At 45.7% G+C, this 15,079-nt stretch overlaps 1 protein-coding gene across 2 annotated transcripts in view; it reads left to right on the forward strand.

Moving 5' to 3' along the window:
• The window catches only part of polr2a (RNA polymerase II subunit A), a 61,588-nt gene that overhangs the window by 2,625 nt on the left and 43,884 nt on the right, over positions 1–15,079 (forward strand). Inside the window, exons 2-8 of one of the 2 annotated variants that reach the window (XM_072258545.1) lie at positions 4,339–4,471; positions 6,479–6,615; positions 8,528–8,701; positions 9,568–9,849; positions 11,271–11,432; positions 12,193–12,413; positions 13,768–13,900. In XM_072258545.1, coding sequence (XP_072114646.1) covers positions 4,339–4,471; positions 6,479–6,615; positions 8,528–8,701; positions 9,568–9,849; positions 11,271–11,432; positions 12,193–12,413; positions 13,768–13,900 — 1,242 coding nt within the window. The remainder of the gene's footprint in view (positions 1–4,338; positions 4,472–6,478; positions 6,616–8,527; positions 8,702–9,567; positions 9,850–11,270; positions 11,433–12,192; positions 12,414–13,767; positions 13,901–15,079) is intronic. The other variant, XM_072258546.1, reaches the window with a different exon arrangement.

Consider the following 15,079-nt stretch of genomic DNA (forward strand, 5'->3'; position numbering starts at 1 on the left):
GACTGTAGGGTTTTTAACCAGACACAAGACTTACCAAGTGTCAAATTAAATTTTTAGTTTGGGCTTGAGGGCTGCACGAGAGGCCCTTCATGCCTGTTTACTTTGGTGTCTGCTTGGCCCTGTCAACTGGTAAATATTTTCCCTTCAAGTATTTATTTTTACTCCATTTTGACTGTTACTCGTACAGCCCTGTTTCGAAATTCCATCAAATAAATTCTATTTGCAAACAAATACAGTAATGAATGTGTCATTTGCAAAGGATGTGCACTGGCCTTTCTGGAGTTCCTTTCAGCTCTGAATCACAACAGTCTTTAACTTTTGAGGTCTGCCCTGTGAATGTTTACTTCTGGAGAGGACTGCCACACTGTATTGCCAGGGGGATTACAATTCTGTGAACCTCAGAGCAGTGAAAGTTGAGAAATTTCCAAGTGGTTTCATGACGATAGGGTTGGTGGCTGAGACTAGCAAAGGAGTGATCCTTGTGTTGGGGGTGGGGGGGGGGACTCTCGATTGCCTAACCCAGTACAAGTTGACCCTCACTAATCCGGCACTATTGGGAACTGAGGAGTGCCGGGTTGATTAGTGAAAATGCCGAATTACAGAAGGATCACATTAAGCATCAGTGCTGGATTATCGAAGGAACTGGATTACAGGTAGTCAGATTAGTGAGGTTGACTGTATTGTAAGGCAGCTTTGAGCATGGATCCAACAAGTAATGTTTTGTATGTCCTTGGATTTTCCCTATGGTTACATTCCCATTGAAAATAAACACAGCGTATGATTACCATGCCTCAAACTTGGAACTACTTCCTAAAAATACAAAGTTTCCTGTGAATTGACTCAACTGGCATATCATACACAGCAAGCAGAGTCTTGGTGGGAGGAATGGGTAATTGTACAGATATAATTGGTATCCTGTGTTTAACTCACTATTACTAATGGTGGCTGTCCATGTAAATATTACCCAGTAGCAGGTCTAAAGGCTGATTTATACTTGTGTGTCAAATGTACAGCGTAGTGGCGCACCCTATGCTGTACTCTACACAAACCCTATGCCGTAGCCTAACGTGCACCTCTCAGTGATGCAGACTGCAACAACTGATTGGTCCACTTGGTAGCATCGCATTTCTTCATATGCTGCAATAACTTCCCATTGGGTGACTGAAGGGCACAGAAGGAACTCTGGCTGCAATGCTTTCCATAAAGCTTTACAGACTTCCGAAATTGATGCCAGTTTGTAGCTAGCTGCTACAGCCTGTTGACTTCCACCTGAAGCTAAAACTTGAATGGTGATTGCCAGTCTTTGAGTATACTGTGCGTATGCTGATGCGCTATTAATGGTTGGAGATCAAATCTACCTGCTGACATCTGAAAATACTTGAAATGCATTTCCTCGTCCATGTCTGTGGCCGGACAAGCAAAGAAAATTCACCCTCCTTCAGTTTCAGTCGCCATTGTTTGAAGTTTGAGTTTCTTCGTGTTGCATTTCAACACAGTGGCATAGAAACCCCACCACCAACTAGTGTTTTGGCGGTGAATTGGAGCACGACGCAGGCACACCAATGCACAAGTATAAATGCTCACAACGGCGTTGCCCACTTATGTAGACTACGGTGCAATCTAGTACATACAAGTATAAATCAGCCTTAACAGAGGTAGAATCTAAACAGGGGAAAGTGTAACTGCGCTAATCACATACTAGCAGCAAATGTCTTGATTTGGTGAGGAGGAGTGGATAATGGTGCTGCTGCTGAGGAATTTAGTTGCAGTATGGAAGATATTTGGTAAAATTCCACTAAGTGTGGAGTCACAATTGGACGAAGGTTCTAAGCAGTAAGGTAGAAGCACGATGGGTTTCTTCTTCCTACTAGAGGCAGCTGGAGTATAAAGACTCAGGGTTCACAAATGTTTTTTCTATGTAAATAACTTTATCTTGTAATATTTCTGAATAAAGTGTATTTTTGGGAAGAAAACTAAGACCAAAGTACAAGCAGGGGAAGAATGTGGAAAGAATTTCTGGATTATGTTGGAAATTGCACATCAGTCTCCTGCTGTAATAAATGGGATGCAGTGAATTGAACAGCAGTATAGTAGGATGGGTGATGGGCTCGATGAGATTGATTGCCCTCGTCCAATGAAGAAAATCTGAGATTTACAGAGTGTGTTCAATTCTGGCCTGAAAGCAGATGCTGATAATCCATGAAGATGGTTCATTTATTGTGCATACATAGAAATGTACAGTGAAATTCTTCATCTATGTTGACAACCAATGCCTAATCATGTGCTTGGGGCATCCTATAAGTTTTGACACATTCCAGTAGCACAGCATGGCATCACAAGCATAGCATGGCATCACATAGTATACATGCCTTGTGCAGCAGAACTTCTCTGCTTTCTGCCTTTCTAGAATTTGACTTATTGAAGAGAGTGCTCCCTGACTGAACAAAACAGTCACATTTGGGTCTTTGACATGCAGGATGTTTGCTCCCATCTGTCTGACACCCAGGAATCATGTTGACAGATCTGTGAATCCATACAAAACCACAATTAGAAGTTTCAGCAGCACACTTTACAGGATACCATGGCTGCTCCTTGTGGAAAAAAATACCTCTGGGCTCAAAGGGCAGTGTTCTTAGTGGGTGTGGGATGCTGGCTGGTGGTTAACTTCCTCTGCTCCTGCATAATCTATGGGTGTTGGTGATACGTCTTTTACACTATTTGTCAGTACTTGTGCCATCCACTGTATTGGTGCTGCAAAGCCTGATACTGATCTTTTGCCCTTTGCCTGTTGTGGTGATGGGGTCCAGTGGAAATTTATAGCCATTGAGCTGCTACTGCACCTGCTGCTCCCCAATAGATGGGGAGAGACAGCCAAAACTATGTGTATGATCTTGTTCATTTGGGGAGTGACTGTGATAGCTTTATTGTGATTTCTGACCAAACTTGAGCAGTCAGCCTCACTGAAAATAAATGGCATTGAAGATTATGCATGAAAGTACGTTACTGTGCAAAAGTCTTGGGTGCATATAATATAATGCCCAAGACTTTGTAAATCTGGCGGGAGCAGAGGTTGCTGGCAATGGCAAGAGTGGAGTGCTGTGGGAGGGGTGTGAGACAGGTGGCAGAGGAATGCCAGCCAGTGGGTGGTGCAGGTGCAGACACCAGCCCTGAAACACCAGAGGGGGTCATTTGATTCCAAACAGTTGGTTTATTGATCATTACAGAGCGTCCCTCTGGTGTTTCCCACGCCTTCCCCTCTCCTGCCCCCTTCCCACTCTTATTCCACAATAGACCCATATCAGAATAATGTGTCATCACTCATCTGTGTCATGAAATTGTTCTTTTGTGGAAGCACAATACATAAAATTACTACAGTAATGTAGTAAACATCTTGGGGGACCCTAGCTATATAGTGTACATAAGATAGTACTGTAGGTGAGAAGAAACTGTTGGGAAGGTAGAGTGTAAGTAATAATTGGATAACGAAGCAATAGAAGTTATGAGCAGCATGGTAGCTTAGCAGTTAGCCTCACGCTTTATAGTGCCAGCAGCCTGGGTTCAATCCTGCACTGTGCAATATGTAATGAATTTGTACCTTGTGATCGCATGGGTTTCCTCTGAGTGCTCCAGTTTCTTCCCACATTCCAACTCCAGGTTAGTAAGTTGTGGGCACCCCACATCAGTGCTGGAAGTGTCGACACTCTTGCGGGCTGCTTCCAGCACATCCTCAGACAACATATTTCACTAATAAAGATCCTTATTGCACCCAGGGGAGGTGTAAAGTCCAGTGCAAAGCCTGCTGTTGGATATAGTGCTTCTCATCAGAAGGGTCTGAAGGCTCCAGATTACATTTGTTCCAAGGGCTGTTAGTGGTAAAACTCACTCCTGCATGGAGTGAGGAAGTTGTCATTATGAAGAGTGATTGATGGTTCTGGGCCCGTATTCGTTAGACATCAGGGGTTACCTCATTGACCCTTTGTGAAAGGCCTTGATAGAGTGAATGTGGAGAGAATGTTTCCAATGGTGGGGAGTCTAAGACCAGAGGAGACAGCCTCAGAATAGAGGGGTATCCTTTTAGAACGGAGATGACAAGAATTTCTTTAGCCAGAGAGTGGTGAATCTGTGGAATTCATTGCTGTGGAGGCTGAGTCACTGGGCATATTTAAGGCAGAGGTTGATAGATTCTTGATTGGTCAGGGCATGAAGGGAGAAGACAGGAGATTTGGGCTGAGAGGAACAATGGATCAGCCATAATGAAATGGCAGAACAGACTCGATGGGCCAAATGGCCTGGTTCTGCTCCTATATTGTATGGTCTTATGTTTTCTGTCATTCCCAGAAACGGATGTCTGTAACTGAAGGTGGAATCAAGTACTCAGAGACAACGGAGGGCGGCCGCCCAAAGCTGGGTGGACTGATGGACCCCAGGCAAGGTGTAATTGAAAGAACTGGAAGGTGCCAGACTTGTGCAGGTAAGTGACTTGCTTGGAGAAGGAATATGGTAGTGTAGCGGTGTTACAGCACCTGCAACACATGCTGAATTCCCACCACTGTCTGTCAGGATATTCATTCTCCTCTTGACTGTGGGTTTCCTCCCACATTCCAAGACGTACGGGTTAGTGGACTAATTGTTCATATGGATGTAATTCAGTGGTGTGTGCTCACTGGGCTGGTAGGGTCTGTTACCGTGCTGGATCTCAAAATAAATAATAGGTGCACCATACCTGACTACTCTGCACAAAAAATAACAAGTCTGAAACCACATGGTTTCCCTGCTTCCCATCCCTAATTGATCAGTTCGAAGCCTGGAGTCACTTTTCTGCTTATAGTGGTGTTTGTTAAGGGATGGGATCCAATTAGTCTCTGTTTGTGTTACGTAACTAGAGGGATTCCAGTTTAAATATAGTTGGCATCTTACCCTGACAAGGCTGGGTCTCCGGGGATGCATGGCAATCTGCTGTTATTCTGAGCCTGATTTCCAGTCTAATCCCACCTCTATATAACGGGGTAGTGAGATCGTAAACAGCAGACAACTGAATGGTTACATCACTGCTCTGTTTAACCAGCACTAATGAAGGGTTGGCAAGAGAAAAATAAGCTTCTCCAACCTGATGGCATGAACATCGACTTCTCTAACTTCTGCTAATGCCCCACCTCCCCCTCATACCCCATCCGTTATTTATTTTTATACACACATTCTTTCTCTCACTCCTTCTTCTCCCTCTGTCCCTCTGACTATACCCCTTGCCCATCCTCTGGGTTCCCCCCCCCCCCCGTCTTTCTCCCCGGACCTCCTGTCCCATGACCCTCTCATATCCCTTTGCCTATCACCTGTCCAGCTCTTGGCTCCATCCCTCCCCCTCCTGTTTTCTTCTATCATTTTGGATCTCCCCCTCCCCCTCCCACTTTCAAATCTCTTACTAACTCTTCCTTCAGTTAGTCCTGACGAAGGGTCTCGGCCTGAAATGTCGACTGTACCTCTTCCTGGAGGTGCTGCCTGGCCTGCTGCGTTCACCAGCAACTTTGATGTGTGTTGTAAAAGTTTAGCAATGTTGTGTTGGCAAGGGATGTACAGTCTGCATTTACACTCAGTGACCACTTTTTAGGTAAAGGAGTGGAACTCTGAGCAGCCTTCTGTTGCTGTACAGTTTGATATGTTGTGTGTTCAGAGATGCTCTTATGCACAATGCTGTTTTATTCCCTTGTTATTTAAGTTACTGTTGCCTTCCTATCAGCTTGAACCAGTCTGACTATTCTCCTCACCTTTCATTAACAATGCGTTTTCACTCACAGAAGTGCCATTTGTTGTTTTTTTTGGTTTTTCTGATCATTCTCTGTAAACTCTAGAGACTGTTGTGTGTGAAAATCCCAGGAGATCAGCAGTTTCTGAGATACTCATACCACCCTGTCTGACACCAACAATCATTCTACAGTCAAAGACACTTGGATCACATTTCTTCCCCATGCTGATGTTTGATCTGAACAACAACTGAACTTCTTGACCATGTCTGCATGTTTTTATGCAGTGAGTGGCTGCCACATGATTAGCTGATCTTTGAATTAATGAGCAGGTGTACCTAATAAACTGGCCACTGAGTGTATGTAGCTCAGTTAATGTCATTAAACATTCCTAGGTGCTTCACAGAAACACAAAGCAACACCCAGATCAGATAACGGGCGTTTTCGGAAGCATCTTGAAGGAAAAGATTGAAGAAGTTCCAGGGCTCAGGGTTCGGCCATACGAAAGCATTACAGCCAGCGGTATAAATTGGGGATGTGAGAGAAGTCTGTCTTGGGGAATTCCAGTGTGCAGGAACTCAGTAGACAGAAAGTGACAGGATGTTTGAACACAAGGTGTCTGAAATTCAACCTTCCAGTGGGGTCAACTCATGCCAGAGTTGGTGGGTGAGCAGTGCCTGATGAAAGCGGGTCCTGTCTTTGTGCTGTAATGTGGACTTTGATCTTGTTTGTGTTTGCAGGTAACATGACCGAGTGCCCAGGGCACTTCGGCCACATCGAGCTGGCAAAGCCTGTTTTTCACGTTGGTTTCCTGACAAAGACAATGAAAGTTCTGCGCTGCGTCTGTTTCTTCTGTTCCAAACTGCTGGTGGATTCAGTAAGTGGTAGTTTGTGCCTCTATTTGTAAGTCTGGAGCACAGTGAGATGTATAAATCCTTTCAACTTCAGCTTCCCATATTTCTGTACTTCCACATCTCCTTGCTCGGTGTTCTCCCATTCTCTCTAGTTTTACCTGTGAGCTTTTCTTCCAACATCCTCCACCTCTCCCCACTTTCTCAACCCCTTCCCCAAAGCTGAAACACCACAAGCAGTCTATAAATCCCCTGAGCCTCTACGTCTTTGTGGGGGGGGTAAAAACTGTAGCACCCAGGATTATAGAGAATGTGCAGACTCCCCACAGACAATAGCAGTTTGGGAGAGTCAATGTTGAACCTGGGTCTCTCTGAAGTTGTGAGGCAGCAGCACAACTAGCTGAGCCAATGCAGTCCCTTAAATAGTGTTTATTTAGCAGTGTTGAATGAGGCCTAACTGTTGATCACAGACCTAATGAGAGAAGTTTGAACATACAACATAGATTAGTACAGTACAGGCCCTTCAGTTCAACCTTTTAACCTACTCTTGGATCGATCTGACTCAAACCTCCCACTTAGCCCTCCACTTTTCTTTCATCCATGTGTCTATCTGGTTAGTTGGCATCCATCTGTCTCGAAGGGCAATGGGTGATCCTCATCCCAACCTGGGCAGAAGGTATGGAGATCCTGAGATGCCAAGTTGTCAAGATCCCTCTCTTGGCCTCACCAGTATAGTCCAAAGGAATTTTTATGATGCAAGGTTCGTATGTTTGGCACCAGGTTAGCTGCAGGAGCTGCCGGACGGATGTTCAATGATGTCCAGCTGCCTTAGGGGCTCCACTCCATATTTGCTCTCTGGGTTTACTCCTGTAGCCTTCGTCTTTCCCGAGGCAACACACAAGGCAGTGGGGCATCAGTGACTATCTCAGATTGTCTTGTGCTCTTAACGTATTTTCCTCTACCACCACCCCTAATGGGGTGTTCCACACGTCTCCCATTCTGTTTCAAAGAAAACATTTCCTCTGACATCACCCCCCCCGCCCAAGAGTGTTTCCTCCAATCACCTTAAAATTATGCCCCTTTGTATTAGCCATTTCTGCCCTGGGGGAAAAATCTCTGGCTGTCCACTATCTTTGCCTCTTATCACCTCTATCAAGTCACTTCTCGTCCTCCTTTCCTCCAGTCTTTAAGTCGATGTGTCCTCTGTTCCAGCTCAGTTCCCCACAGCCATCAGATTCTTTCCCCTCTTCTCCTGCTGTGAAATGTTGGACAGCAGCCAATGCCTATCCTCCTGCTGGGTAGCTGATCTGTGCACATAGGCCTGGGCAATTAGTGTTGTCAGAACCATTTATTTTTCTTCCACTGAAGCAACGCCTCAAATCTCCAATGTCAAATTACATTTCTAGTTTAATTCCCATGTGACGATGAGGCCACCCTATACCATGGCAATGCTCAAACGCAGATGTGTGTGACTGATAGGCTGTGTGTTCACTTGGCAATCGGTATAATAATGGTCCCAGGTCATGAGCATTTGTTGTCTCTGGGTCCGTACTCTGAGAGTTCAGAAGGATGGGTGGAGCAAGTGTGTATGGAACCTCTCTGAAACCTTCTAGATATTGAAAGGGCAGGATAGTCTGGATTTTAAGTCCAGGGAAGTCCAGGATCCGAGGGTGCTCAAGAACATAAATGATTGAATACAGATTGGACTTGATTGACCAAATGACTTAATTATGTTCTGCTGGTCTTGTGGCTCCACTCTAGTCTGCAACCTGTAGCTAACCTCGAGGCTGTAGCCTTAATTATGGTCTGAAACCTCAGCATTCCTATTCTAGGATTGATATGCTGTAGAAGTCTGTTCAGCCCATCCTGCCTGTGTCTCTGACAGTATGGCTGCATCTCTGTAGTTTAGAGAAATTTCTTTCCACTCTCTCCCCATAGAATAATCCTAAAATCAAAGACATCTTGATCAAGTCGAAAGGACAGCCACGCAAACGTCTGACCCATGTGTACGACCTGTGCAAGGGCAAGAACATTTGCGAAGGAGGAGAAGAGATGGACAACAAGTTTGGAGTGGAGCAACCAGAGGGTGATGAGGACCTCAGCAAGGAGAAGGTAATGGTGCTGGGATTGGGTGTTTGTAACCCCTCCCTCCTTTTTAAAGCTAATCTTATCAGGTACATACAGAATCTATGCATTGATACCTTGCTGAAGAAGTTCAAATAGTCCCAAGTTTTCCTGTTCAATTCCCCCTTCTGAAATTTGCTGTTGACTTTGAGTGTGACTTCCAGACACTCTTTGTTGTAGACAGAAAGAGTCTGGGGTTTACGCTTGGATTAAACGTTCTCTTTATTACAAGCTGGTGTTATCCTAGAGCAAATGCTCCCTGTTCCAAAGCTTTCATTATTGTTATTTCTCTTCTTCCTCCCCCGCTATCTCTACCCTGCATGTGCTGTTTGCACACAGTGGAAGGTATGCCTTTTGCAGTGTCAAGCTGCAGCACCTCTGTTCTATGTGAGCTGTGTGCAGTTCCACTTTTACCTTGCATGTGCAGTGGCAAGCTTCTGTCCTTTATGAAGCTGTTGCCAGGCTAGTATTGAGCCATATGTTTCCTGTAGTTCACCTTAGCCTAACAGTCTGTGGCTCAGGTTGATTGATTGAGCCTGTTACAGATGTTTATTGCCTGGAATCAACTATTTTATCTAAATAGTACATGTTCATCCCATATCTTTCACTGCTGTGCTGTAGAAATGTTCCCTGCTATGACTTTACTATTCTCTACTACATTGTGGTAACGAGTTCCCCAACTTGCTGGGTGAAGAATTGCCCCTAATTTCCCAATTGAATTTCTTGGTGACCAATCTGATGGCCATTTGGTCTTCCCACATCCAAATGAGCCGCCTTGTGTTTCCATTGAGAGCCACAGGTCTTTGCTGTATTTTGATGCTCATCGTTCGTTTTCTTTCCTCCTGTCTCCCCAGGGCCACGGGGGCTGCGGTCGGTACCAGCCTCGCATTCGGAGGGTGGGCTTGGAGCTGTATGCTGAGTGGAAACATGTAAATGAGGACTCACAGGAGAAGAAGATCCTACTGAACCCAGAGCGCGTCTACGAGATCTTCAAGCGCATCACCGATGAGGAGTGCGTCATCCTGGGCATGGACCCCAAGTACGCCAAGCCCGAGTGGATGATCCTGACCGTCCTCCCTGTGCCGCCTCTCTCTGTGCGTCCAGCTGTCGTCATGCAGGGCTCAGCGAGGAACCAGGTACCAATTCTGTGGGGTGAGGTAGGGAGGATCAGAAAACTGACACATTAGACACTGGTAACCTCAACACTATGGGTACTGGGGGCAAGAAGGAACAGCTGCTTCCTTCAGAGCACAGAACCTAGCAATCCTCTTTTACTACAGTCCTTAATTGGTGGGAAAAGATCTGCAGTGGGGAGGGCACATTCCAATCAGAGCCTGTTACACCAGTCCCTCAAGTAAAGCCTGCACAGTCCAGTTATGCCATATGCCTTACTAACCCTTGTATGAGAAAGGAATCCCACACATTCACAGGGAGAACCTACAAACTCAGCACAGACAGTGGGGGGAAATTGAACCCCGATGGCTGGTGTTGTAATAGTAATTGCGCCTGGTGCCCTCCAACTTTCTTGTGAGCTCTAAGCTCTGTTCTGTTCAACATGGGAAGTTAACCAGCTCCCCCCTCTGCTGATGCAGATCCATCATTTCTTACAGTTATGACTTAATTAAATTAATAATGCTGCAGGTATTATTCATTTGACCTCCTAATTCCTGCACCAGCCACCCCTCCTTCTACCAGTTTGTGTTAGAGAGGAGGGGGAATTAGCCAGGGTTAACAGGCATCTGGTTGGCAGGACATGATTCAGCTCAGCTGTGACACTTTCCACAGACAGATGGCAGTACAGGCATCTACAGACCTGCCATTTAAGATCGGAAGACGTTGGAGCAGAATTAGGGCCATTCAGCTCATTGAGTTTGCTCTTCCCTTCTATCATGGCTGATTTTTCTTCCCTCTGAGCTCTTTTTCTGCTTTTCCCTGTAACCTTTGAAGTCTTTACTAGTAAAGAACGTATCAACCTCTGCTTTGAGGTGCTCTGAACCTAGCCTCTCCCACTATAGGAAACATCCTCTCCATGTTCAATCTATCCAAGCCTTTCAATATTCAGTAGGTTTCAGTGGGAGTCTTCCGTGCCGCCCCCAATTATCCTATCCTCCAGAGAGTAGACTCAAATGCTTCTGTTAACCCTTTCATTCCTAGAGTCATTATTGTGCATGTCCTCTGAACCCTCTCCAATACCTGCATAACCCAAAATTGCCAATGTCTAGTAGATCCTCAACATTACATCCTTGCTTTTATATTCTAGGCCTCTCGAAATAAATGCTAACATTGCATTTGTTTCCCTTACTACTGAGTCAACCTGTAAGTTCGCTTTTAGAGAATCCTTTCAAAGACACTCTCAAGTTCCTTTGCACCTCTGATTTCTGAATTTACTTCCTGTTTAGAAAAGACTGTAGCTTTATTTCTTTACTAAAGTTTGGGCAAGGTATTGGAACTCGACACCTCAAGGGGAGAGGACAGTGTGATGGATACACCAAGGTTTGAGCCGGGGAAGGGGTTGACTTTTGAGCTGCTGTAAACCCGACCTGCGTCTTGCTCCCAGGACGACCTGACACACAAGCTGGCTGACATCGTGAAGATCAATAACCAGCTGCGGCGCAATGAGCAGAATGGGGCAGCAGCTCACGTCATTGCCGAGGATGTCAAGCTGCTGCAGTTCCATGTGGCCACCATGGTGGACAATGAGCTGCCTGGTCTACCCAGGGTGAGTGGAGCCGGGTCTGGTGGGTGTCTTTGTTCTTTGTTCCAACTATTCTCAAGCAGTGGGATGGATTCAAGATTCAGATTCACTTATTTATTGTATGTACGTTGAAACAATTCCTCCCCCCCCCCCCCCCCCCCAGCCCTATGAGAGGGCAAGAGCTGGCTCTTCAAAGGCTAAACTCCAACCCAAAAAACAAGGTATTTTGAGGTGTACATAATGGGCAAACCAATTGGGTTCAGTAAAGCTTTCTGGGAGCTAATCCTTAATATTTAAATGAGGAGACGCAGGAGATTCGGATTCATTTATCATGTGCAAAAGTCTTAGGCACATATAGCAAAGGCTCTTGAGACGTTTGCTCGCTACTGTACATTGACACATAAGGCAAATGTTTGTGTTAACCACCTACACAACCCAGTGATGTACTGGGATGCCCCCAGGTGTCGCCAATATAGCATGACCACAAGCAACAAGACAACAGCAACTCAAAACAAGTCTTTCCTCCCCCTCACTCTCACGCAGCCTGAAATGCTGTCAACTGTTCGCTTGGACATTGTCTGCAGCATTATAGTTTGCAGTAACTCAGCTGGGACACTGCTTTAAAGCAAAGTGCTTTGAGTGCCCTGATCTGCCCTGCTAATTCTGCTGCCAGGTGCTGGTGCGCAAGACCTGGCCATTTGTGGGAGCCTCGTCTCATCGCTCGTTGAAGGGTGGGTCAGCTGTGCAATTCTCAATTTCATCTCTTTTGTTCAAAATGTTTCAGGCGATGCAGAAGTCAGGCCGTCCCCTGAAGTCCCTCAAACAGAGGCTTAAGGGGAAGGAAGGCCGGGTCCGTGGAAACCTGATGGGCAAGCGTGTGGATTTCTCAGCCCGTACTGTCATCACACCTGACCCCAACCTCTCCATTGATCAGGTCGGCGTGCCTCGATCGATTGCTGCCAACATGACCTTCCCTGAAATCGTCACTCCCTTCAATATTGACAGGTGGGTATACTGAAGTTTGTTCTCTACTTGTAGCTGAAGCACTCGGGGTTGCAGGATCCTTCATAACTGAAACAGCAATCATGCTTCATCTCAGTGTTCAATGTTGATATTGCAGTGCGGTGGGATAAGTTCCAGCGTAGACCTTGCTAGGTGGGGCTGGCAAGGGCTGTCTCTGTTTTCACTGCTTACTCTGGACAGTCATAAGACCATAAGATATAGGAGCAGAGTTAGGCCACTCAGTCCACTGAGTCTGCTCCGCCATTCCATCATGGCTGATCCCGATCCTTCTCAACCCCATACACCATCGTCACGCCATATCCTTTGATGCCCGGACCAATCAAGAAGCTATCAATTTCTGCTTTAAATAGACCCACAGGCTTGGTCTCCACTGCAGTCTATGGCAGAGCATTCCACAGATTCACTACTTACTGGTTATAAAGTCCCTCCTTACTGGTTATAAAGTCCCTCCTCTGTTCAAAAAAGGTCACCCCCTCAATTTTGAGGCTGTGCTGTCTAATTCTGGATACCCCCACCATAGGAAACATCCTCTCCACATTCATCCTATCTAGTCCTTTCAACATTCGGTAGGTTTCAATGAGGTCCCCATGCATTCTTCTAAATTCCAGTGAGTACAGGTCCAAAGCTGTCAAACGCTCTGTTAACACAACTTGGCACTAGCTAAGGGGGAAGAGCTGGGTGAGATTATGAACATTAAAGAAAAGATAAAGATAAAGTTTATCTGTCATATGTACATTGAAATATAACATGAAATCTGTCGTTTGCATCTAATCGAATCAGAATAGCACTGAGCAGCCCACAAATGTCACCAAGCTTTCGGCACCAACATAGTATGCCCACAACTTATTAACTCTAACTGTACCTCTTGAATGTGGGAGGAAACCAGAGCACCTGGAGGAAACCCACATGGTCGTAGGGAGAATGTACCAGCTCCACACGAATCACAGTGGGAACTGGACCCTGATCTTCTAGCCAGTGCTGTGAAAGTGTTAGGCTGACCATTGCACTACAATTCAACATAGAAGGACCAATGGAGAGGGAAGGAAAGAAAATAAATTTTAATGGAAATTCTGGGTAACACATGAAATTAGGAGAAATTCAGATCAGGCAGCACCTGTGGAGGGGAATAAACAGTCAATGTTTTGAGCTGAAATCGTTCATCAGGAGTTGTTAGTTACAGCTCTGAGTTTGAACAAATTTTTATTCCCCTGGAGCCTGATTGGCTATTGGAATTCAAATCCATCTTGGTGAGGGGTGCAAGTGTTTCAGTGGGCTTTGTAACAAGATTGTGTTTCAGTGGGCTTTGTAACAAGATTATCTCTTGATGTTTGTGCAGACTCCAGGAACTGGTGAGGAGAGGCAACAACCAGTATCCTGGTGCCAAATACATCATCCGGGACAATGGTGACAGAATCGACCTGCGCTTCCACCCCAAACCCAGCGACCTCCATCTCCAAATCGGATACAAGGTCAGTGTGAAGTTCTGGTTGGCAGCTTGCTTCACAATGAAGCTGAGAGTGCGGTTGTACTACTGCAAGTCAGCTCTCGTGTCCGATCTGAACCACAGTTTGACACTGAGTTCTCGGCTCTATTGCCATTCAGGCATAATCTCCATTTTCTTAAGCTTGCAGGCTTGGGGTCTGCCAAATTAGATCTCCATTTTCTTCCTTTTATACTTGGTTGGATTTTGGAAGCTGTTGACAGTTCTCATCTTGTCTTCTGTATGAGTTGCTCTGGGTGCTTCAGTTTCCTCCCACATCCCAATGCAGTATGGGTTAGGATTAGTAAGTTTTAAGCATGCTGTGTTGGCACTGTGGGCTGTGTGACACTGGTGGGCTCCCTAGCACATGGTTGGACAACGTTGGTCACTGATGCAACAACACCTTTCATTGTACAACCCTCATCTGCAACTCCTCTACCCCTGATTCTGTGCTCGTTCACTTCCAGCCTCTTGTTCATCCCTGATTTCACCGTCTCCTGTTTGGGGGTGGGGGGGGGAAGATGTAGTGGTGGGTCCTGGGCTGCTGAGGGAGAGTTTCTGCGCTACTAGTTGGATAATCTGTTGGCTGACCTGCTAAACCAGCGACTCTCATTGTGGCTTCAGTGGGTATCAGCAGTGTCATAATCTGTTGTGAGCTAGGATCTTCTCTCAGGCATTCCTGAACCAATGACTTTCATATCAACATCACAGTCTCCCTTCTCCCTCTTTCTGCTGTCTGACAGTCTACTGTGCACAAATAATTTGGCTGCAAGATCGTTTTGGACATCCTGAGTTTACTACATGGAAACATCTTGGCTTGGTGTAGTTGAGCCAGTTTCTGCTGGAACTTAATAAGTATGACTGTTGTAAGAAAGTAGTCTATCTATCTATCATTCCATCCTCTTCCCCTCAGCAGCTCCCAACCCCAAACAAAACTAAAGATTAGCTTGGTTACATGTATTTCAAAACATGCAGTGAATGCATCACTCTACGTCATCAACCAACACAGCCCGAGGATGCGCTGGGGACAGCCAGCAAGTGTTGTTGCTGTGACTCTGGCACCAACATAGAATGCCCATAACTCACTAACCGTAACATATTGCAATATGGGAAGAAATCAGTGGATCTGGAGGAAACCCACGTAAGGAAGACATGGAAACTCCTAACA

Source organism: Mobula birostris, chromosome 5 (assembly GCF_030028105.1).
Source record: "Mobula birostris isolate sMobBir1 chromosome 5, sMobBir1.hap1, whole genome shotgun sequence".
Taxonomy (NCBI): Eukaryota; Metazoa; Chordata; class Chondrichthyes; order Myliobatiformes; family Myliobatidae; genus Mobula; species Mobula birostris.